The sequence below is a fragment of the Hyalella azteca genome, unplaced genomic scaffold, assembly GCF_000764305.2.
Source record: "Hyalella azteca isolate HAZT.00-mixed unplaced genomic scaffold, Hazt_2.0.2 contig15326, whole genome shotgun sequence".
Lineage (NCBI taxonomy): Eukaryota > Metazoa > Arthropoda > Malacostraca > Amphipoda > Hyalellidae > Hyalella > Hyalella azteca.
In genome coordinates this window covers 34,102-60,087 of record NW_025945182.1, presented here as the reverse complement: position 1 = coordinate 60,087, position 25,986 = coordinate 34,102, and the positions used below count along the sequence as shown (strand labels likewise).

The window sequence follows — 25,986 nt, the reverse complement described above, 5'->3', positions numbered from 1 at the left end:
GCTCGACGCTGATTCGCTGGCACTTGGCGCCTGCGTTCACGATAAATACAAACGCAAGCAACTTTCGCAAAGCTTCGGGTAATTTTGGGTACAATTGACCCAGGTTTATAGTAGAAATTGTTAAGTATCCATAATATTCGTGTATTCTATTGAAACCATGACTAAAACGACATAATTTTGCGTAAATTGTCTCGAGTTGATCTGAAGCATGCTCGGCACTCTCAGAGGTGACGTGGGTTGCCACTGTAACAAAAGGCTCAGCCGGGTGCTCTCAGACCTCAGTTGCAAGCTGGGAGTCGTGCTATACAGGCGACCACACACTAGCTCCTGCCCTAAGCATATCTGCGTATTTAATTTTTTGTAGAAGTTACAACAAGCCCATCAACAAACATGAGAGAAATCGTCCACCTGCAAACCGGCCAGTGCGGCAACCAGATTGGAACCAAGGTGAGAAATACCTAATTACACTAAAACTTGTACAAGAATTCCACGAAGCGGCTGAATGCTTACAGCAAAGGCTGTGGGGTAACGGTTGTCGAATCACTAAGCTAGTCCGAATACCAGCAAAGACTCTAACGTCAGTTTAATTCGAAACAATTTTTTAAGATACAATCTTACGCAATTAGAATTACGATGCCCTTTATAGAGTATCATAATTGAAAGCATTAGATCTCATTTACTTAACAGCAGGAGATCTTAGTGAATACTAGTCTATTTTAGGTTAATTTTGTTTCCACGAATCAGACGATTATCTGTTATGCCGTAAAATAAATATCTTTTCAAGTTCCATTAAAATTAATTGTACCTTCAAGAATTGAAAATTTTCCTCATTAAATGAACGAGGAAAAACACTAAACTCATTCTCTTTTTATTGTAGTCATTTGGAGACGAACCCATTTAATCAAGAATCTAGAGTTAATATTTGAAAACACGGATAACCTAATAAATATATAATACCTGAGGCTCTAAATTAAAGTTCTTATAGCAGATTTATTCATTCTCGCGTTCCCACACTAAATGAACGAAGAAAAACACTAAAAGCATTTTCCATTTAATGTAATCATTTGGAAACGAACCCATTTCATCAATCTCAAGTTAATATTTGAACCCACGGATAACCTAATAAATATATAATATCTGAGGCTCTAAATTAAAGTTCTTATACTTAGCAGATTTATTCATTCTTGCGTTCCCAAGAATCTTATCCGCAAAATAAGTGCAGATATTTTCAGGAATTTAGAAGTAAAGAAAATAGCCAAAAAGTTCACCATTTCTTATAAGAGAAAACGTTTTCTCTCATAAGAAATGGTGAACTTTTTGGCTATTTTTTTACTTTTAAATTCCTGGTAAATTTGCGACTTAAGCAGCCAAGTGATCTTAATACAGCTATTTTCATTCTTGCTGTCATTTCCTGTAGACGGCGGTTTCCTGCTGAGTCAAGCGAATCCACGGTGTCGCTTGAATGACTCAAATGAAGCAAACTTTTTACAAATTATTCTCTGCTTCTTGTCTAGTTCATAATGTGCACGTGTAATCAGGAAACATCGTGTAATTCTTTGGTAAATTTGAATTTTGAGAATAAAACCGTTCTAAAATGCTGGGCATTAGCCGAAAAAAGCATATTACTTCCAAGTTATTCATTAAACCATGTTGAGTTCATAATTTTCTTGTATAATCACAAAAACACGGCCTTTTCCGGTCAATAAATTATATTTTCTAGACTAAAACCGTTCCAAAATNAAAAACACGGCGTTTTCCGGTCAATAAATTATATATTCTAGACTAAAACCGTTCCAAAATGCTGGGCCTGAGTTAGCAAAATTATCTCTAATTATCATGCATTTTTATAGAAGTTCAGTCAAGACTCGTTCAGAGATTAATAATGAGTAATGAAGAATATAGAGGTTTTAAATTGTACGTTATGTATAAATGTAGTAGATATTCGCTATGAAATTGCTTAAATAAGTCCCTCTAATTTTGTCAAATATCATGAATAAAAGGACTATATTTAGCCTACATGTTGGTACACATTATAATCAAGAACATATAGGTGCTGGAAAACAGGTGTCTAGTCCTAGCAAGAGTAGTTTCTTCTACTCAATCAACGCAGTCTGCTCCTTATAATCGAGAACATGTAGTGCTCCTTATAATCGAGAACATGTAGGTGCTGGAAAACAGGTGTCTAGCCTCTAGCAAGAGTAGTTTCTTCTACTCAATCAACGCAGTCTGCTCCTTATAATCGAGAACATATAGTGCTCCTTATAATCGAGAACATGTAGGTGCTGGAAAACAGGTGTCTAGCCTCTAGCAAGAGTAGTTTCTTCTACTCAATCGACGCAGTCTGCTCATTATACCATGTTGAGTTCATAATTTTCTTGTATAATCACAAAAACACGGCCTTTTCCGGTCAATAAATTATATTTTCTAGACTAAAACCGTTCCAAAATACTGGGCCTGAGTTAGCAAAATTAGAAGCGACTCGAACTCGAAGTTTTTATCGATTTTTATTTATACGTGTGTCGTGCTTTAGATGTAAGTTAATTACAGATTCATACGAGAAGATCTGAAATGTTTGATTTTTGTATCATGATAGAAGCATGTCTTCATGTTCTGTGATAAAAAAAAATCTTGCCAATTCCTGTTTTCGTTTGATGATTTTCTATGAAATATTGAAAGAATGTAAATCTGCGAAAGCGCTTGTTTATAATAGGACAGTCCAGACGTAAAGTTTGTATTACGTTCAAATAGATTAATCAAGAATCTTTAATTTTACATCTCTAATTATCATGAATTTTATAGAAGTTCAGTCAAGGCTCGTTCAGAGATTCATAATGTGTGATGAAGAATATAGAGGTTTTAAATTGTACGTTATGTATAAATGTAGTACATATTCATTATGAAATTGTTTATATCTAAATAAGTCTTCCAAGCATACGAGTTGGTGTTCATTATAATCGAGAACATATAGGTGCTGGAAAACAGGTGTCCAGCCTCTAGCAAGAGTAGTTTCTTCTACTCAATCGACGAAGTCTGCTCATTATAATCGAGAACATATAGGTGCTGGAAAACAGGTGTCTAGCCTCTAGCAAGAGTAGTTTCTTCTACTCAATCGACGCAGTCTGCTCCTTATAATCGAGAACATATAGGTGCTGGAAAACAGGTGTCTAGCCTCTAGCAAGAGTAGTTTCTTCTACTCTCAATCGACGCAGTCTGCCCCTACAGCCGTCCAACTTCTTTTCACTGAGCCACAGTCCGAATATGGCAGCCGAGGCCCAGCTTAAAAGGCAAGCGGGTGACTCATGGGAGCTCAAGAGAGCTCACAGTACAAGGGCGTCTTGCTATACCTTCCTATGTTTCTTTGTGCGTTTCTTTTAAGCCTCGAGTCAAGGGTAAAGAACATCATTGAGGTCTTTCAAACCCCGCGCGTACCTGTTGTAAGCTTCGCTATTCATTGAAATTTTAAAACATAGTTCAATTCCGATGCGCATATTAGTTACTGTAAATCGAGATACAATATACTAATTTGTGAGATTCTTTCTCGACTTTCTTCAGTATTTACGAGTTTTTATATCGGAAAGTCGGAAACTCAACTCATGACATACGTAAATGGTTTAAAAAAATTATAGTTACCGTTTAAATGTTTTGCGTCGAAAAGAATTTGAACAACAACAACAACAACAAGAGAACGACTTTTAAATTAGCCGCTTTAAAAGAACATGCAACGAAATCAGCCTCTCGTATCATAATGGCCGCTGTCGCTCGGAACGTGAGGTTCTCTAGTGTCTGTCGCAACCTCCTTGGCACCGACGTATGCGACGGAATTGCGAAATTGCCGGTCACAACAGCTGGTGCTTCAGAACTAGAATTGTGCTAGCCTGGCACTGCAAACCTAAAGGTGCAATCTAACCTAGTGTATACCGAGTCAAAAATAGATTTTTTTTTGTGCACGATCTTTCCGGTAAAAGTTTTGAATTTTTTTAGATTAATAACTTATTTCGAAATCAGGTTCGTCTTGTCGAAAAAAATTTCATTGAGTATCGTCAATAAACAGGAAAAAAGAGCCTCAATTCTCAATTCTGGACCACCCTAACGGAAATAAAAGCTTTTCCAAATTCATTGTTGCATTTCACAAAATTGTTTGCCCAAGTCTCATCCACAATAATGCAAAGACAAAATAATTTCTTCCAAACCAGCCTGATAAAATTACATGCGTTGTTGATTGATACCTTACAATTTAACATAAACCGGCTGATGTCGCTGCACAAACTTGGCATCTGAGGTTATATAACATTGATTAATCGTTTAAAAGTTGAATGTGCCTCGATTAAATGTTATTTCAATATTATTTGCCTGAAAAGTAGCTCTATATACGTGGGTGTGGATACGAGCTTGAATTCGCTTCGATGAAATGTTAATTCAATGTTATTTGCCTGAAGAGTAGCTCTATATACATGGGTGTGGATACGAGCTGCGTGGGCATGGTGTTTGGCTCGGAGGCGTCTAGGAGTGTCTGGCGCAGTACGTCCAGGCCTTTAAAAGTTTAAAGGGCGGCGCTGATGTCATTTCCTGTCTTGAACCTCCATGAGATCATGAAGCTAGAGAAAAAAATTGCAGGCGGTCAAACCCGCGGACGGAGATCTGCTAAGCAGGGAAGGCTATCCTGCCAGCGAGCATGCGAGTTTTACGCTTGCATGACTAAACTAATTTCCTTCAGTGTCGTTTATATTTAAGACATGATCTCAGAGACAATGATTCTATTAAAAAACGACCGATGCGCATACCAAAATTAGATACAATAAAATTATACACGAGAGTTTGCGCTCATGTTAACGTTTTTGTAATTTGTTATTTAACTTAACAGTTTCACCACTTGATCTATTCGGATGAAGTCACCGCGCTCTTTTAAACCTGCCATGGTTACATTAGGTACTCGAGGAACGTCTGTATAGCTGCAGTACACGTGCTTGAAGCAACAAAAGCACAATGGGACTGTGAATGATGCCTAAATTGTCCCAATGGCCTTTAATAATCTGGCTGAATTAGACGTCCTATTGCGTGATGCAATTTTTTGTTCAACTTTAACTTTTAAATGAAAGAAGTTTAGGACTCATAAATTGGCATTACGCTTCATCAATGTAAAGCTCCTACGGCACACTTCGGACGCTGTACACTAGCGAAGATTTTACCATAAACATGGTCGAATATCTCAACTCAGTAGCTGATCCGTGAAAATCCCGACTAAACTATTATCTAATTACATAGAATTTGTACTTTAAAGAATTTGTTTCTTTATTAAATTATTCATGATGAATGCCAGTTCTAGAAATATCTCGCTATTTAAAATTCCGGAAAACAAATTCATGCACAAAAACATTAATTGAGCTGGCAGTGGAATTGAACCATTATTATCCCCGCATATCATTAACATTTGCCACGGCAGCCCAGCAAACTTTATACCATGCGCTTGACCTTGCAGTTATCACTGTGCACATGCGTGTTCGTTTCTTGTCATATCACGGACAGAACGTGAATAATTTCAAGCTATATGGCGGTCATGGTAACTTTTTACGTGACAGGATGTAATGAATGTCGCCAGAAGCTCACCTTTCACCATACAGTTGTGGATATATTTCCCTTTGTGAGCTGGGCGCCGTTGGCTGAGGCCTTGAGACGAGTGGTCGACCCGAAGAGAAAGTTGGCCCCCGCATAAGACTCTATTGCATGAACAGGTGCTGGCGCTTCAACAATTACTCAGAAAATTGTCCAGATGTATTCGAAACGGGGAAATTTTCAGTGAATACGTTGCGTTTACTCATGATTCGCGATCGCTATTCAAGCTTGATCAAATAAAATGAGAATTTTACTGGTTTCTTTCATTAAATAAAATCTCGACGATTAATTTATGAAAGAAAGAAAATAAATATCGCTTTTTAGCAGAATTGAATATTGCACGCCCTATCAAGTCAAACGAATTCATCTGTATCTATACCCTGTTGAAAGGGTGGTAAACGAATGCCTAACCAAAAGCATACGATGATTCGGTTTTAACTTTAAATAAGGTAGCAGACGTGCACAGATTGGACAAGGGCACAGGTTTAGGCTGTCTAGAATTCAAGGGAGATTAGAGTGGCGGCATTCCTAACAGGATGTTAGCTTGAAGCTACAGAGAAACTTCGGTTCTCGATAGTTAATTCCGGTTCCTGAACTTACATCGTGGTAAGGAATTAAAGGCTCTTGAACTTTGGATATTTGATTGGAACTTCAAAATACTGCAAAAAGTCAAAATAAGTCCAAAGATTTTGAAGAATCTAACAATCGATTCCCGTTCGATAATTTCTGCTTGCTGCTCGGTAGCAATCTGAATCGACCAGCGTGCCAGCACCTAAAGCCAAAATCAAAATATTTGCGATAAAGCTAAACTTGGGATGTTTCTAAGGTGTACCTCAAAGTTGGTTCCCCCTTCACTAGTATAAATATTTATTTCTCACAGAAATCCATGAACTCCTCCACTAGAGACTTGTTTCGCAGCTGAAAATGAAAGGTGTTATTCTCAGTCCAACTCTATATATATACACCACCTCGCATAACTCACCGCAGAACGGGGTAATGGCTCGTGAACATCCGGCCGTGAAAAAACTAACTGACTCTGATAACATCTACCTTGAAATATTCGACATATTTCGTACACATTCAAAATACATTTGTTCGAACTGCATAATTATGCTTGTGAAAACATCATTATGTTTAGTACTTACTCGATTCGTTGAATTGAAAGTCGGTTTAGACTGCCCTCTGGAACGAAAAAAATAGCTTGTCGACGACGAAGTTTTTAGATTTTTCCACTCATGAGTCCAAGAGACGACTAAAGAAGCACTGAATGTTTTAATGTCAACGACAAACTTCTTACGAACTTCACAACAATCGGTCGCATGAGCCGGAACAGAGTTCTGCGAATCACAGGAGTTTACTTTTTAGGCGTTTCCTTCACTAATTATTCCTTGCACCGGCAACCGCGAACGGGAGTGTTGACCGGTCTGCGCTCATCCGTGCGTGACACGTGAAGAGAAGATCACGCAGCGCAGGGCCCGATTAGTGCGGGCCACATCATTGCGGTTATAATGATCTTTCTTTTGCTAGAATTATGGCGGAGGCTCATAACTTTTCAACACGCAACTGCTTCATTACGTTGCTTGAGCAACCTCAAATTGCCTCAAATTGTGATGGTTATAATTGGACTAACGGAAGAAGGAGTTTCAAAGTCGTGTCTTTCCGTTGAGCTCTTTAAAAAAGATGAATACACACGGTTAATAGGATTTGCGTGGCAATAGACGAGTTTTGAAGCATTAATTCAGCCGAAATTCAATCTTATTTTATTATGTTACGTCCTTGGCTTTTGATGACACTTTGGGTTCAAATCATAATTATTCGCAAATCATTTCCTGATATAAAAAAACTAAAGCAACATAAAAAGTTTTGCCTAACTCAAATTCTGCCATTAAACTTCCTTTATACGTAAAAACTGATAAATGCGTAGAGATAATGTGAATGTATTCCGGTTGGAAGCATGCGACACTCCTCAAATTGCGATGGACCGCTGGACACCAACATCCGGTGGATATTCAGACCTTGAGATACCGTGGACATCAAAGGCGTGACCGACAGAGTAGCACTCATGCGCAGGGATATTTTATGGTCGGGAAATGCTGTCCTTTTTATCTTCGTCGCTGCGTAACGAGCATTTATGTCAGACCGCGCTGAAGGTGTTGATAATGATGGTTCATGTGTTGCATGATTGAGGGTCATTCGAGCGGGAATATTGTCCTTGTGATAATGAGTATGAATAAGGACGAGAAATTTTAAAAAATGATAGTGGAACCTGGCAGTTGCAATGTACCTAAGAACGCATGCAATACTCACGAGTCAATGGCCGAGCATCTGTCCATGTTTCTGGCAGATGCACTTCAATTTTCGAGACACAAATACATATTGATGACAGTGATTGAAAAAAAAAAACATGTACAACGCCAGACAAAAGAGGATTTCTGCGCTACTGAACGCGGCGTTTGGAGGCTTCGCTCCGACAATTCCTGGCTACGGCGGCAGCTCGTGAAAAGGAAGCCGGCGTCTCAGCCTCAACGTCGCGTCACGCTTCAATGTCGACAACGAACGTATTACCGACGTCTCACCCTCAACGTCGCGTCACGCTTCAATGTCTAAATCGAACGTATTACCGGCGTCTCAGCCTCAACGTCGCGTCGCGCCTCAATGCCGACATCGAACGTATTACACCGACGTCTCAACCTCAACGTCGACATCGAACGTATTACCGACGTCTCAACCTCGACGTCGCGTCGCGCTTCAATGCCGACATCTATACGTGTTGAAGGATCGATAGCGTGGCGGCAGCTCAAAGCCACTTAATTTATTTCAAGACAGTACACGGTTTAACTTACTGGTACAAATATTTCGGTACGTGCATATTATATTTCAGTCGAGTGAATAAACAAAATAAATATAAGATGCATTGACTAAACATGCAGTGTTGTTCTAGTCCCAGGAATATAGAACGATCGAAAATAAAGAAAAAATTAATAAATTTCCACCATTGATTACATTTTGAAGCAACTCGCGTCAAACTGGAAGTAAATCATGGTGTCGCTGAGACAGGCAGTAAAATCCCTGCGAATTTCGCTACCGTAATTGATTAATCAGCGAACGATACCATCTCGAACTCAACACCTGTAAGTGACTGGATCAATGCAGCATCTATATATTCATGACTTCATCAGAATGCGCAATGGTAGCAGATATTTAGATCGTCGTGAATAAAGAAGACAATGTGTGCCAGCTGAACGCACGGCCCACTTTGTTTTCTTGCACTGTATTCTTTTAGGCCAGTTTACCGTTAAGAGTTGAGCTCCATGGTGTCTCATTGTACTAAGTTTGCAGAGAAAATTCATGAGTCTTTTTCTAAAACAAACGCGTGCGACTGAACCGACCGAGGAAGATTTGCGAAAGACGAATACGTGCAGCCGAACAGAAGTCGTGCTTGGCGCACCAGTGCCACTTATTATAGGCAATTATCTTGAACTGTGCTCATACAGAGCAGTCGTGCTTAGCGCAGCATTGCCAATTATAGGCCAATTATCTTGAAGTCTTGAACTGTGCTCATAAAGAGCAGTTTTGTGCGCTTAGAGCAGCATTACCACTCAACGATCTATTATCTTAAACTGTGCTCCCACAGAGCAGTCGTGCTTACAAATAGACTTGAACACGCACTACATATTCTTTAGGGTCGAATTTGATTCATTATTTTCGAACAATAATTTATAATACACAAATTCATGTCAAAACAATTTGATTGAATTTGCGAAAAGCCTTTACAATTTCCCATTTATAAAATATATGTTCTCAGGTGACATTAAATGGAGCGCTTCCAAAGTTGAATTTCGATCAATTTTTTTCAGTACAGGGAAAGCATGAGCGATGACCACAGTCGAATTTCAATTACCGCGAGTACTTATTTTTTCAGTTCAGAAAAATCATCAGCGACGATCACAGTTGACTTCTGATTAATGGAAGTTCGTATTATTTTTCAGTCGACAATGATCATAGTCGACTTTCAATTAACTTGAGTTCGCATGATTTTTTTCAGTTCTGGGAAATCATCAGCAATGATCACAGTTGATTTTCGATTTATAAAAGTTTTTATTTTTCAGTTCTGGGAAATCATCAGCGATGAGCACGGACTCACCCCCAGCGGGACGCTCAGGGACGGTGTCCCTCAGGACGTGCGTGAGCTACAGATGGAGCGCGTCAACGTGTACTACAGGTGAGGCGGGGACCTCGGGCCAGGGCCATGGAATAAATTAAGGTTTGAAGTCAAATTACAAATATTAATTTGTAAGTATATTCTGAAATTATATAATATAATTAATAGGAGTTGAGGTGAGAGATTCCATTTTTAATTGATTTTCAGACGAGAGAGAGAAGAAATTTTTTAATTGACTGATCATCATAATCTAGGTCATTGACTAGTTTGTGTAGGATCTTCGTAATCATTTGAGAAACGTCGACAACGAAATAATTGTACCTAAAAAAGTACCAGCTGCATTCTCTCCTTGCAATTTATGCTTGAATTTAAAAAAAAAAACGAAACATTTGTAGTTAGTACTGGCACAGCATAATATACCTATATGTTTTCCCGCTCGTTGTTTGATGATACTGTCAATTCTATATAAGCCGGCATTTTAAACAGAAATGAGAGGAAATATAACGCAAATAGCATCATGTTTAACATAAGTTCTGACCATAACAGCGAGGGCGTGACCGGCAAATACGTGCCTCGTGCCATCTTGGTAGATCTTGAACCTGGTACTATGGACTCGGTCAAAGCTGGACCTATGGGCGAGCTGTTCAAACCTAGCCACTTTGTATTTGGTACGTTTTTCATAATTTTTTCAACCAAACATCGGCATCCAGTGTTTGCTAACTCGGGTATCGAGGATGCGCCACTAACATCCACTAATGCTGGTTTTCATTAAACCTCACTGTCATTTTTCTGTTCTAACCTCCCCACGTCTAATTTTACTCAATCCAGGTGACGTCACTTGGAACCACTCATCAAAATCACGTCATATTGTCCACTTAACATTCTTAAACACAGCAAAGTCATAGCCATTTACGACTCAGAAATATATCATTTTTTAACTTTTTCAACACTCTCTTTGTCGGGAATGCGAAAAAAATCATTCTGCACAACCACATTGTTCTCGTTCCCTCCACATCACATTCTGCTGAAATCTAAGCCATCACAAAGCAATCGCTAGCTGCAGTTGCTACCGACACACTCACCAAAACACGCAAATACTCGCATGTTTGCTTGAATTAACTGCATTAATAACTAACATCTAATTTGCTTGTCTGCTTGGCTCGTGCTAAAGCGAGGGCACGACAGGCAAGTACGTTCCTCGCGCCATTTTGGTTGATCTCGAACCTGGCACCATGGACGCTGTCAGAGCTGGCTCTCTGGGCAAGCTCTTCAAGCCTGAACACTACGTTTTTGGTACGTCTTCTTGTATCATCTTGAGACCTGGGCCTATACTTTCAAAAAAGTTAAGAGATCGTAAGTTCATCAGCCAATCATTGACGGCCTTTCAAGCAAAATCCACCAATTGTAGACAAGAATAGGTATACAAGAGCGTAAGTACTTACGTTCACTTAGCGAGTTTTGAAAGTATGGCCCATGATGCCAAATCCAAGACACGTACTCAGTCTTTAATCATGATTTTGATCAGTGATCGAATCTGCAGGTCACATTAAGTAATCTGACAGGCTATTAGTGTCACCCATATTATTCTGATGCCTTTCGCGGTAAAACGTACGGTTATTTAAATAACATTCGATGACGATCACAATTTGAGATGACGACTTGAAAAAAAGACTGAGTTCGTGTCGACGGAAACTATGTCGACTTTGGCATGCTCACTCCAACAATCTTTCACCCGCTCAAGTATGGATTCTCATGCCTGAACAAAGAATTTTTAACTAACAGGTCAAATGAATCAATAACATTACATCCATTTTGATCTAACATTTTGCATGATTTACAACTTAACATAAATTCCAATTTATTGAAAAATCTATATTATACCTAGCCATATTGATTAATTGGGATTTAAATTCACTATTGACACGTTGAAACATGGAAACCCACCATATTGATTGAGATTTAAATTCACTATTGACTGGTTGAAACATAGAAACCCAAGAATGACTTCACTGGTTACCCTTTTAGGTCAGAGCGGCGCAGGCAACAACTGGGCAAAGGGCCACTACACAGAAGGAGCTGAGCTCGTTGACGGCGTCCTCGATGTCGTCAGGAAAGAGGCAGAGAACTGCGACTGCCTGCAGGGCTTCCAGCTCACCCACTCCCTCGGAGGCGGTACTGGTTCCGGTCTCGGAACTCTGCTCGTCTCTAAAGTCCGCGAAGAGTTCCCCGACCGTATCATGAATACCTTCTCCGTTGTACCTTCCCCCAAGGTGAATTTCTTACACCACCACCGTAAAACCCGACACTTAAGCCCATGTGTAAACCTAGCCCTATTTCCAAGCAGATTATATCCTAAACAAGCCTCAAGTTACGAAATGATACTTGGAAATTTTCAAGTTCGTTCTCAAACGTGATCAAATAATTACAGCAAATAAAGTTAAAATGTAGTACCGTATGCCAGTGAAAGATTGATGAACTAATCTTTGAATACCTACATAAGAAATAAAATTCACCTAGGAAATTATTTGAAGGTTTAGTACAGTAGATAGGAGTTGTGCTAACTTTTAACTAAAGTGAAAATAAAGAAGAAAATCATGGTCGTGTTAACAATAATTTTTTTTACCTATGTCGCAGGTATCCGACACTGTCGTCGAGCCGTACAACGCCACCCTTTCCATCCACCAGCTCGTTGAGAACACCGATGAGACATTCTGTATTGATAACGAAGCACTGTACGATATTTGCTTCAGGACCCTTAAGCTCATGAATCCCACTTACGGAGATCTGAACCATTTGGTCTCACTCACCATGTCCGGTGTGACCACCTGCCTTAGGTTCCCTGGTCAGCTGAACGCTGATCTCCGTAAGTTAGCTGTTAACATGGTTCCTTTCCCTCGTCTTCACTTCTTTATGCCAGGCTTTGCACCCCTTACAGCTCGCGGCTCCCAACAGTACCGCGCTCTCAGTGTTCCCGAACTCACCCAACAGATGTTCGACGCCAAGAACATGATGGCAGCTTGCGACCCTCGACATGGTCGATACCTAACCGTAGCTGCTATTTTCAGAGGAAAGATGTCCATGAAGGAAGTCGATGAACAAATGTACAACATCCAGAGCAAGAACTCCCCATACTTCGTTGAATGGATCCCCAACAACGTAAAGACTGCAGTTTGCGACATTCCTCCTCGTGGAATCAAGATGGCCGCTACCTTCATCGGAAACTCGACCGCTATCCAAGAGCTCTTCAAGCGCATCTCGGAGCAGTTCACCGCTATGTTCAAGCGTAAGGCTTTCTTGCATTGGTACACTGGTGAGGGTATGGACGAAATGGAGTTCACTGAAGCCGAATCCAACATGAACGACTTGGTGTCCGAGTATCAGCAGTACCAGGAAGCCACCGCCGAAGAAGAAGAAGACATCGGCGAATATGACGACGAGCAGGAACAAGAGAGGGCTTAAGCAATTCCGTTTGATTTCTTGCAAGCAAAATCCATGATACTCTTAGCTGCTTCCATTCCGCTAACTAATGTATGTTCTCCGGACGGGAAAATCTATAAATAAAATTTTATTTTTGTCCATGCTTGGTATGCTTAAGCATATCTAAAAAACGAAAAGCGCTTCCTTGAGTGCCTTTTTTTAACTGTCAAAGCTTTCATTTCTCTTAATACTCTCATTCTAATATTTATTTCACTCTAAGCACCTAACATTAATATCACTCTTCATCTTTCAAACACATTAACATTTGATTGGCCCATCTTACAGGCCACACCTCCCTAAAGTCATTCTCAGCACAATTAGGTTAATAATGCCTTCGTGCGCCAAGCTTACTTTACGGTCATCGATGAGATAATACGTGCATCTAGTTGTCTGATTCTTTGCCTCCCGGCAACTTGACAAATTTCTGTTGCTTATATGACGATTTGAATTGACAACATTTTCCCAAAAAATGTCGATCAGGTCATCTTTCGTTTCTAGTTTCTTGATGTTTTTACCTCGTAGAAAATTCTAGAACGTTCGCGATCTGGGATTATCTAACTAGAAAAACTTCAAAGCAAACAATTCGGTGCAATACATATAATGAATAAACATTAAATCTGATTATCCTTCAGCTACCTCTATTATGTTTGTCATTCAAATCAATTAGGAAAAAGAATTATTCAGTGAATGAGTAAAACGTAACTGCGGATAACCAAGCCACGCAGTAATTACAACACAAAAATTATAATGATCACGATCATTGGCGTGTGCCCTTTTCTTACACTGCATTACCAATACGTATGTATACGCAGCATTGACAGAGAGGTACCTAGTACGATTGTGAGTCCAACCCTATTGAGCATAAGCGTCCAATTTTCAATTCAATTTATTCAATTCGTGAAATTTCAGTTTCATTTATGAATTATCGATTCGGCATCACATGAGTGCTAACACTGACTTCGCAATTACCAAAAATCAGCCAACCACCTGACGTTGTATTAAGGTTAGATGAGCAGTATGGTTTGTTGAAGAGTCCGCTGGTAACAATTCGAAGATAATTGTTACTATTCACAATCAACAAGTCAGCCATCAATGAAGGGATAACGCATTTGAAACCGAAATTTTATTCCTTTCATTTAAAAAGAAATGGACAAACATGCGTAACACGTTTCGCGAAAGTAAAGAAGTCAAATAAACCAGGTGCAATGGGCAAAAGCTAAATGAACACAATATATAGTGAACTAAACATCAAGAAAAATCCTTTGTCAAGAATTGGAGCTGAATGAGAATAACTACATCATCCATACAATATGGTTAGCCTAAACGAAAATAGTTTTGAACTTGCTGAATGAGAACAATCGCGTAAACGGGAACGGAAAATGGAAATTTACCCCTAATTTCTCTACCAGAAATTGGAAACGAAAAAAATGGACACAGAAACGTAAAAAGAGATGCAAAATGATACGGGGATGTGTTCTCGGGCTGTACCATATTTCAAAGAAAATAATTTATAATTTCAAATGATATGTAAAAATAAAAAACAATTTCGAGGCTGAAATTTTTTGGCAAGAAATAGTAAATTTTCGAGATATGAACTGTTGTCAATATTACGATAAAGGATTCAATATGTTCATTAATTCCTACTAAATTTTAACGGCATTGTAATCCCATTCAATAACAAAATTACAGCCCATAATTATAACAGCGGACTTGGAGCTAAAAAAATGCAGTCACAAATAAAGGTAAAGGCTTAATCAGTATTTCCTTTTGCAATGAAATAGCTTACAATCAACAACCAAACATTAACATGTAGAAGAAAACCTTCTAACGTTTAAAGAAAGTATAATGGAAAATTCTGGAAAATTAATCGAAAAAAATATTCCATTTCTCCAAAAATAACTCATAATTAATAAACTTTGTAAGCTAGATTCAGCTACGAAGTTTTCAGTATTTGTTCATTTATAACAAACGACGAGACAATGTGAGGGAATTAGCTGCTCAAATTCGAGAAAAAAACTAAATTCGAAAAAAAAGAACTAAAAGCTTCCATATTATTTTCAATCTATGAATCTGAAAAAAAGATCTAGAAGCTTCCATATCATTTTCAATCTATTATAGTTATCTACATTAGGCATAAACGGCAACAAATATTCTCCCTTTGAAAAGTTAGCGAGATCTACACCTTGCACACTCTGAATTCGCGAACACTTAAATTTAGGCGAAAAAGGCACTGAAACTCGTTGGTAATTCTAAAGAAAACAAAACATCGTTGAACATGAATTTTGATACATGGACCGCTACTAAATTTACCATAACAAATAATTCGATACCTCAATATTGTATTATCGATAAGAAATAGCGACCACACTGAAATTCAAACATTGTGACAGATTATCCTATAAGAACATTTTTGTCATTTCGGCGTGTTGGAAAAGTCGGTCCAATTGAGAGAGTTGCAATATTAAGAGTTGCATTAGAATAAAAATTCCCCGGCAATGATCGTCAATAACAATCAGTTTTCTGGAAGACCTGACTTGGCATTGTTTGGCTCAGCATCACGCGCTGTAGTTGCATGATCCAAAGGTGGAGATGCATTGAAGTTGCATGCATCAGACGCTGAGTTGAATCCCGTTATCTGTTCCAGTATGTCCATGTCGTAGGAGGAAACAGCTGAGCGAGGAATAACTACACTATCATCCACCACAGAATGGTTATCTTGCCGAAGTTCGAGTACGTCCCAAACAACCACAAGCTTGTCGATTTCAAGACGAGCATCTTCTAATTTTTTCCGAGTGGCTTCGTGTTCACGTTTTTCAAGTGCAAGTTCTTCCTGCATTTTTAGCAAGATCACATCTTTCGTAGCAAGATCGTGACAGGAAGGATCTGCTGTTGACACACAATTTTTATCTGATGATGTACTCGCTAAGTTGGAAGATACAGTGTCGCCCACTGCCAATTCTGGAATCTTCGCAGATTGACCGGTCGCGTCGTTTATTGCCGCATTTGCGTCGTTTATTGACGCATTCCCGTAGTTTATTGACGCATTCCCGTCTTTTATTGACGCATTCCCGTCGTTTATTGACGCATTCCCGTCGTTTATTGACGCATTCGCGTCGTTTATTGACACATTCCCGTCGTTTATTGACGTATTCCCGTCGTTTATCGACGCATTCCCGTCGTTTATTGACGCATTCCCGTCGTTTATTGACGCATTTGCGTCGTTTGTTGACGCATTTGCGTCGTTTGTTGACGCATTTGCGTCGATTATTGACGCATTTGCGTCGTTTGTTGACGCATTTGCGTCGCTTGTTGACGCATTCGCGTCGTTTATTGACGTCTTCGCGTCCACAGGAGCGCTGTCGACAATTGCACAATCCAATGAGGAAACGGGCATCGGTGCAAGCTTACCCAAAGAATCCAGAGTGGTTCGCATTGACTGAATTTGATATTGGCATTCCTTCACGCCCATGAAGATGTCTGAAACTTTTACTTTTAGTGTTTGAATTGATATTAATTCAACGGAGTGTGGATTATTACTATAGTCGTCTTTAGGCTTTACGCGTGCAAGCAAGGATGCCGATAGTTGAGATACATGGGTGATTTTTGAAAGAATTCCGATTGAGGAGAACTCAAGCGACGGAAGGGAAATCGTATCTCCTCCAAGACAATCGTACAATTTAGAATACAGAGAATCAAGCTGAGAGCTTATGGCAGCTTCCATCTTAATCCTGGATTGAATCCATTCTTCGAGGGCGAGTTTTTCCTCCTCGTGACGTTTTCCAGCTTCGAGGGCGAGCTTATCGACCTCGTGACGTTCTACAGCTTCGAAGTGCTTTTTCTGTAACTCTTCGAACTGGCGAGTGCGCACCTCTACTACGTTGCGGAGCACGCGGTTTTCGCGCTTCAGTTCCTCTTTCTTCAACGGAATCCCGCTTTGTCGCGATGAAACACGAATTGGTGGCTTCATTTTCTTGACCAACGATAATTTGGACGATGAACTCTTCTGGGAGGTATGATGCTGGAGAGATGCTTGACGATCGTTGACGGTACTTAAGAGATCAGCAGAACACTGACGGCTAGTAGAGTCAAGTGCTTCTCCGTTTAATGAACTGCATGGTTGCCTTTTATTTACTCCGCCAGGTAATGGTGCTTTATGGCTCAGCATCTGTTCATACTTAACAAGAGCTTTTAAGGTGCGCTTGAAGCAAATCAAGGAACTGGCAGAAGAACTAGTGTTTTTCGCGTTTCCTTTCTTGTCCACTTGTGAATAAATCGAATTTTTCAACAGACTTTTTCGGGCTTTGGTTATTTTCTTGAGGGCGATATCATTCTGAGAAGGGAGAGGAGGAATTTTTAACACAATGCAATTCTCGAGAGAATAGTCACACTGAGTTGATACACAAACTTGGGTACTCATCTTGAATTTGGACTTGGGGAAAGAATTGGTGTCATCTATCGTAGGCTTAGATATACTGCCTATTGAAATTTGCCTCGTTGACTCCTCAGTCGAAGTAGTGTTCTCCAGGTTACCAACGGCCCGCAAATCGATGCCTTCTTTTCTTGATTTTACATTATTTTGCAAAGAGCGATCACGGTTCTCGTCGTCGCGAGTGAAGCTCCTATCTTTGGTACGTTCGCTTTGAGCATCAAGCTTCTGATCTGGCCTGAATTTATCAGGCACGGGCAAGGTTCTTGCAGGAGTTAGTGTGATTTTGCCTTTGGACTGTGATTTTCCATGCCCGTTACTAATGCGATCGGAGATTTTAGATGTCTCTGAAAACGAGGTATCCCTTTTAATCATGTCATTGATTTTTTTCTGACACCGAATATGGTTTTCCAAAACTCGATTAAGGTTTTCAAGGATGTTAACTTTGGAACTGAGAAGAATAAACCAACTTTTCTCTTTTCCACGTTCTACCACTTGACCAGGAGCCGCTTTCAAATTTTCTTCTGCGACAATCAAGCTTTTTTTAAGCTTGCTCACCTCCTTCCTGAAAACGGATTCTTGACGACGCCCTTCCTTTCGCAAATTTATTTCGCGTGCAAGTCTATTTTCTACTTTAGCCATGCGATCTTCCACCCCAAGACTGGAGGCGATATCCAATTTTAAAGTGGCTTCGAGACGGCCAAGAAAGCTCATTAAAGCCTCGTTTGTTTTCATAGATTCGTTTTCGATTTCACTAGTTTTATCATGGATGACATTTGAATCGCAGTCGTCATGAACCTTATATTCGACTTTGCATAGCTCAGCAGGAAGCAAAGAGGTGTTTTCGTCATCACCAGCGGAAAAACGGTAGAGATTAAGAATTGTGCTTTGCTCTTGAATGCTTGCTGATACAGAAATATTATTTAGCATGAGTGGAACTTCATCGTAAAAAATCATGGACCACTCAATCATTTTAACAGGAGTCTTGTAATGGATATTCCGAATGATGCGCAAAAGTTCTTTTCCGTTACTAGTTTGTGAATTGAAACGAGCTAAATTATAAAATACCTTGTAACAGTCAAATTGTTTTCCAAATTTGTCATTAAAGACAGTGTATTTAGTCTTCTTGGAATTAATAATCCAACGGCAAATCGTTTCATAGCTGAACTTCTCAATATTCACAACAGCCATCACTAAATTGACGGTCAAGTCAATAGCTTTGACAACCCTCAACTCCCCTGACGGTTCGAGGGCAGAAGCTTCGTTCATGATCTGTAGCAAATTTGATTTGCCAAATTCACCAGGTTCTTCCGGTGGCGCTATCTCAGAGTTAATGCCTGATTCAACTTTGATGCCTGAGTTTACGTACTTAGACGATGCCCTAAGAAGTTCTCCAGACATTTTCTCATCCTCTTGTTTGGGAGAATTGCTACGCTTGGGATCAACGGGGCCTTGAGGAGCGCGTACATACTTTGAAGCGGTAACTTTCTTCGCAGGTTTTACTGGCTTCTTGTAACGCGTCTTCTCTTTTTTGCCAGTGTCAACAGTTTTATTTTCACCCACAGGAACCTGATTTGATTCTTTCTCAGTCTTTTCCTCTATAGGGGTAGCAAAACGTACCTTCAACTTGGTGGTCTTCCTCTTCTTGGTCGCCGGTTCTTCCACGAGACCATCGTAACCGTGGCCACTTCTGCTGTTCGCCGTGAAACATGAAGTCCAACGTGCGTCGAGACAACGTTTTGCATTGTCAGACTGAATATTGTTATTGAAAGTGAGAAGTTGGTCCACATTATTACACACACCTTTAGCAGGTAAATCATCAGCCATTACTGTTTGAACTTCACTAGATATGGGTTCATGCAAAAGAGATGTGGCGAAAGCAACCTCCGGCTCTGAAGGATCCATTTGAATCTTCGACTTTTAGCACAGTTGGTAGAACACATAAATTTACGGTATCACATGCTAGGACTGCTAGGAATTGTGAATGTATGCAAATTTCTGGAGCATGAATCTTGAATGAAATCTTAAGAAGTTACTGATCTGGAATGATAAAATAAAATGTATTGGTATTATTTGACATAAATGCACCATTTTAATCACGTGAATCATTATAAAAATAAACCAAAAGGAAACTGAGACACGAGCAAGGTTATATAGCTAGCATGAGACCTATTAAGATCTTTTGAATAATTTTTAATGAAAATTTACTAGCAATGTAGTATGAGCATGAGGGATAAGTATGATACCTTACTAGTACCAACCCTAAAAGTCTACAGGTTGAAATTTGAGAAGGCTTATAATAAAAACATTAAAGCACATAAAGCATTGGATTTGAAAACATGAGGCTGAAATTGGATCATCCTTTATAACTTAGCTAATATTTTAAGTCAAGCAAGTGACTCAGCTGGATTGATATTGAATATATGAATTACCATTCCTAGAACAATGTAATTGGAACTTTCCTGAGCATCAAGGTATAATAAAAACTCATTTCTCATCTAAAAAATAGTAACTTTCAAATATTATCCCATATCAACAAACCATATTTCTCAGTTGCCAGGGAAATGAAATAGGTCTGCAGAAGCGTTTCAAAAAGGTTAACCATATTTCAAGTGGTCACATAAGAGACTATGGAGGAAGAATGTTTAGTTTGCACTGAGAAGCAAACACATTTTAGGCATTTTCTTAGGGACTGTATTTTCTGCTTGGCAACTTGAATCATCACTGGCTGCAAAATATTTTGCTTTGCAAAAGTTTACCAAAATAAATTTTAAATATTTATTTCACACATCAGCATTAAAAAACATTATATGGACTTGGTAAAATATTTTATAAAAGTTCAGCAACAGCATACAAGTTAGTTGAAATCTAAACACAACCAAGGATAAATAATTGAAAATTTTGGAAGTTAATTGCCTCTCACAGCAAAATAATTCCCTTCATCAGATTTCATTTGAATTTTAATAACAACTATAGGACACACTAACAAGGTTGCACATTCCCAGTAATATTTCATTTATGTAAGATACCAATGAGTTACACTTCACGTGCCGTCTGCTGAATTAAAACTTTGCAAGTCATTTGTAAGTGGCAAAGGAGAACATTTCTTGTTGCACTTCCTCAAGTTCATTTATGAGTTCTATAAGTAAACCAGTAAGTATTTTGGATACCAGCATTTTCCTACATAATAAATTGATTAAAATAGTGAAATGATGAGGAAATAAAAAAATGAACTGATTCTAAAAAATCTCTGGTTTGCTTCTATACCTATTGCAAGTGCACTAATTTCTGGTCAAGGCAGTCAAAACAGTATTGTACCTATATATGCTCATGCCACTTGTATATTTATTTGATATTCCAATTTTATTATGAATCCAAGGCAGAACCAAACAGGCCATGGGCCTATTTCTTCAACGCCGACACTTCTATTCTATTCTATGCAGTTTGCACACAGACTGACTCAATTTTTCTAAGCATGTATCTCCTCTGTACGCCTCTTCATTCAAAAGGACATCAACTGCTAAAAAATAAGAATAAATAGTGTACAGGCATTTAATGCCACTGTGCACAGAAATACTGACCTTACATTCAAGAATTCTCATCAAATGCTGCTTGCTGAATCATGAAATTTTCTCAGCAAAATTGCTTGTGCACTAGCAAAAAATTACAAAAATTTGCATTAACATTGAATGACTAATATTAGCTAAAATTAGGCACATAGTTTAGGAGACTATGAAGCAAAAAGAGGCAGTTTGATGAACTTTTTGATGAAGCAGCAATTTTTTATTGTTGGCCTTAAATCAAACTTTATTTGAACATTCAGGGAGAAAGTAATGACAGGGTGCATACTGGTATTAAGAAAAAATTCCATGACTTTTCCATGACCTGGTTCTAGTAATCTTTAAATGTTAACTTTAAAGAGAGTACTGTAGTCGGCACAGCAGAACCAAACTTTGCCAGAACATGTACATACAAGATGTGTATCAAACCTACGTGTCCACTTGTATATTTACTTGATATTCTAATTTTATTTGGCATTGGCATCAATGTGTTAAAACACGCTCCACAGAAAACACTTCATTTTTGTTTTGCAAATTACATGACTTTTCAAGTTTACATAACCTAAAATGAAATCCCATGACTTCCAGGCCTGGAAAATGAAAAATCAAATTCCAAGACTTTCCAGGTTTTCTATGACTGGTACGCACCCACACCCTGTAATGAGCTGAATTTGATTTTAAACTAATTTAAAAGCTTAATTCTAGACCAAAATACATGGCAGATTTTAGAGAAAACCTTTTTAGCTTCTCCTTTTCTTGCTCATTTTGTTGCTGCTTACAAGCCAAAAGGCACGTCTAATGCAGACTGCATGTAGGGTAAACACGGTATATTCCAACATTGTGGGTAATTCCGACACCTCTCTAGTTTTTCCTTCATATTAAGCTTTGTCTTAGTTCCACGCATTCGTTGATGGTTGAAATAGTGACGTCATACCGTTGCGCACCAAACTATTGCCAAAACACTAGGTTTGGGGCGTCTGGCGGGAAAATGTTGAGATCCAAAGAGTCAAGACAGTGCATGCCACCCAGTGAGATCATCGAAAAATGTGTCAAAGTTGATAGTTTACCTTGCTCTACCAAATAGTGACAAACTGTTTGCGTAGAAAGAATATTATGGTTTAAGACTTTTAAATACGTCTGTGAATATAATAGGAATCCTTTAACTTAGACCAAAATACATGGCAGATTTTAGAGAAAACCTTATGGTAACATCTATAATTTATTGAAAGATTTAGGAAAATTTCTGTTTTATTCACACTTGCTATTTTAACTGGAGTGTTTGCAATAGCCCATAGGCAAAATTTTGCAAATGCTACAACTTGCAAATAATAGTTGCTGTCAAAAGTGTCAATTATTGCCAACTGCCAAGTGCCAGGCCAGGCCAGGCAAAAGGCTACCAGGCAAAGCAGACAAGCACAAGGTGAAAAGGACAGGACACTGAGGACAAGACCTGCAAGAGGGCGGGGTGCGGGCAAACTGTAAAATTGGGCAGATGCCATCATAAATGAGACAAAAATGCTTGTGCTTCCTGATGAAGATGCTTTCACCCATTTCTATGGTCTTTAGCATTAGCAAATCTTGGCTGATTACATAAATTTATTTAGGTATTACATTTATTAGACATTCATTTATAAATATTTGTTTATTATATTACTTTACTTAACTAAGATAAAAAGCACACCTTTGCTAGCAATTTTTCCTAAGTGTTTATGACCATCAACACATCATTACATCAAGTCAGTAGCCTACTGAGGAGTGAGGGCTCTAGTCTCTAGAACTTAATATTAAATATCTATAATTAAGCTTAAGCCTAGTTTGTTGGTTCAGTTCACACTTCACAGATTTAGTCTGATTAAGGCTATATAGGCTATACTGTAAAGATTGAAAGTCATTAGCTGCTTTAGCTCATTATATAGTATACAGGTGACTTTAGTAGCTCAATGGGTAATATATTATATAAAAAGAGCACTTGGCGTTGGCCACGCCCACATACTGACATAGGCCAAGTCCCTAGGTACCATATTCATGTTGTATCTAAAAATCTAAAACTAGGTATACTATATACAATATAGTAGGTATACAGGTATTATTGCAGATTAACTACATGCAAAAAAAAGGGTGTTTTTTTTTTAATTATATGTTTTTTGGGGTGTAGATTACGAATCTGATATTTTAATAGCCACATACCATATTTTATCTAAAAGTCTAAAACTATAGTTGGCTTTTACATTCAGCTGTTTCGGAAATCGGAATTGTTCTACCTAGTCAATACTTCATCCTATTATCAGGCTGGGCCGCTGGGTTCAGACTTAAGACCGTTCAGCGGGTTTGGCGACTTATTGGCGTTGGTATAAGGTCTTGAATATATGAACTATTCTATTCCTTACTAGAATTCTACTAGCAATCAGACTGACGCAGGTGGACTTTAGCATTTCACTCGGCAGAAAGTCAAAGCGCATAAAGGTCGACGCTACTCAGTGCAGCGGCGACGTTTTCTGTCGGTACTCGGTAGATAAGAGAATAATTGAATTGACATCACGAACCCATATTTATTGAATAATTGCGATTCTGACAGAGTGACATGAAATAATTAACGTAACAGGCATTTGTGATTAATAAATATTACATGTTTAGTACAAGAAACCATTTCTAGGCTATAATACCAGTAGGTACAACACTTCAAGTTTTCAAATTTCAACGACTGTCTCACGAGTCACGACTCACAAAGAAAGCATGACCGCCAAAACCTTCATACGGAGTTTCATTCATATCCGCCTTTGGATTTGGGGCGTTGTGATACTGAGAGAAAAACAATAGTTGGCAGAGTGAACATTGACAATGATTAACAATTCTTATCATGCAGCTCATGGAGCCCGACTGCCAATTTAAAATAAATTGATAAGCAAATTACAGCGAATTTTCATTATATAGATGTTAAAACGATGGACAAACCAACTAAAATAAAATTTTTAATAAAATATAAATTCATTTCTTATAATAATTTAAACTTCCCAACAGCGCATACGGTAGTGGAGTGAAGTTAAAGTCCTAATCCTACCAACGACGTAGGTAACGCAATATTACCGGGTCGCCTGCCGAAGACCACCACTAGTAACATGGTGCCAAATTATATGGTATATTTACTAAGTGAACAATATTTTTTATTTATTTAAAAATGATAAATGATATAATATTTTGTATTCGTCAAATTATTTTCAGAGTGATAAATTGAGATGCATGTGCAATAAACAGTAACATTCACCAATTTTAAAAAGGGTGAAGCTAGATACTTAGAATCCGTAACACGGCATTTCTAGAATATAAATGATTGTATTGAATTTCAATGAGAAAAAGTTTGCGAGTTACGGAATGAGACGTCCTTTAGTTTCCAGAAATATCCGTTTTAAATGTAGGGACTTGGTTCAGTCGATGACACTCGCTAAGGCTCTCGCATTTCTGTCGAAATGGTTGATTTTCATTTAGCAGCTGCAGTAAGTTCTAATAAAATGTTGCCGAATAAATATTTTCATGGTTGCAACCTTGTCCATTTGGTCATCTTCAGATGATTTGTGCATGGCTCACGCATGTATAAATCCATCTACAGGGTGGATTCATACCTACTTGTAGCTGGATTCTACTTGACGCATAACTTTGGAGTTACGAACTCTTTGACGAGTGACTAAGAAAACATGAATTAACGAATTTAATTTTTATGTTTAGTTAGGAAAATTTCACCATGAGTCGTGACACGAAATGACAAGGATGAGATTTCATTGCTTAAAGAATTAACTTTCTTGTTTTTTTACGAGTCCCAGACTTGCACCGATTCCAGAAACCAGAGAGTATCTAATCTGCAACATCGTGACTATCATCAGCTGCCAGGCCCCTTATCAGATATGAATGCTAGTCTAAAGAAAAGTGCACATTTATGAGATAAGTATTCATTGTGCGTATGCATATATGTCCTTTGAGTGGATATCTAATACTACATAGCACGATGGATTCAATCCTAAAGTTAGGCAGCAATAGCAACGGACACCAACATAATAATACCATAACTATATTGTGTTATAAGATTAATGCTCGCAATGTTAATGTCAAGCTTAAATCACGATGATTTTTTTTAATAGCGGTGACTAGCATAGGCTGCAGTTACAGGTAAATGGTTTGCACGTGACCGGGTTGTTGCTCGTAGTGAACTGAACGGCAATGATGACGTAGGTCAACACGACAGATCCCATCTGCACAACAAATTCAAAGATATATTTTTATACAATACAATATATTTGTGAATGAACTATAACTGAATGCGCAGCAATGCAATATATTTAATCAGCAATAACTATTTAGAATTGATCAAATATTCATTTAATTAATTAGCATATATTGGCGTGATCGTGGCACGTTACATTCACCGCTAGAAAACAGGGTCGGCTGACTGAGGCGTGGCTACGGTAAAGTTTTACTCACAGCCAAAAGGCAGTGTCGGTCTAGTCGGAAGAGTATCTATGGTGCATTCCACTCACCGCCAAAAGACAGTGTCGGCCGAGCCGGAAGAGTATCTATGGAGCATTCCACTCACCGCCAAAAGACAGTGTCGGCCGAGCCGGAAGATTATCATGGTGCATTTCACTCACAGCCAGAAGGCAGTGTCGGCCGAGCTCGAAGAGTCCAAGTATCGTAAAGCGTGGCATGCGCTCAAGCTCAGCCAAGATGCCGCGTAACTGCCACACTTCCTGCAAAAATAAAAC

At 38.7% G+C, this 25,986-nt stretch overlaps 1 protein-coding gene across 2 annotated transcripts; it reads left to right on the top strand.

Annotated features, from left to right (window-relative positions):
• Positions 1–260: 260 nt before the first annotated feature.
• LOC108679924 (tubulin beta chain) lies at positions 261–13,858 on the top strand. Of its 2 annotated transcripts, none has more exons than XM_018168667.2 (5): positions 261–447; positions 9,720–9,832; positions 10,944–11,065; positions 11,798–12,042; positions 12,407–13,858. In XM_018168667.2, exons 1-5 carry the CDS (start codon positions 391–393, stop codon positions 13,229–13,231), a joined length of 1,362 nt encoding a protein of 453 aa, XP_018024156.1. In that variant the 5' UTR covers positions 261–390; the 3' UTR covers positions 13,232–13,858. The 2 variants fall into 2 exon arrangements, with proteins under 2 accessions (XP_018024156.1, XP_018024155.1); XM_018168666.2 differs by lacking the exon at positions 10,944–11,065 and adding an exon at positions 10,319–10,440.
• The last annotated feature ends 12,128 nt before the right edge of the window (positions 13,859–25,986 follow it).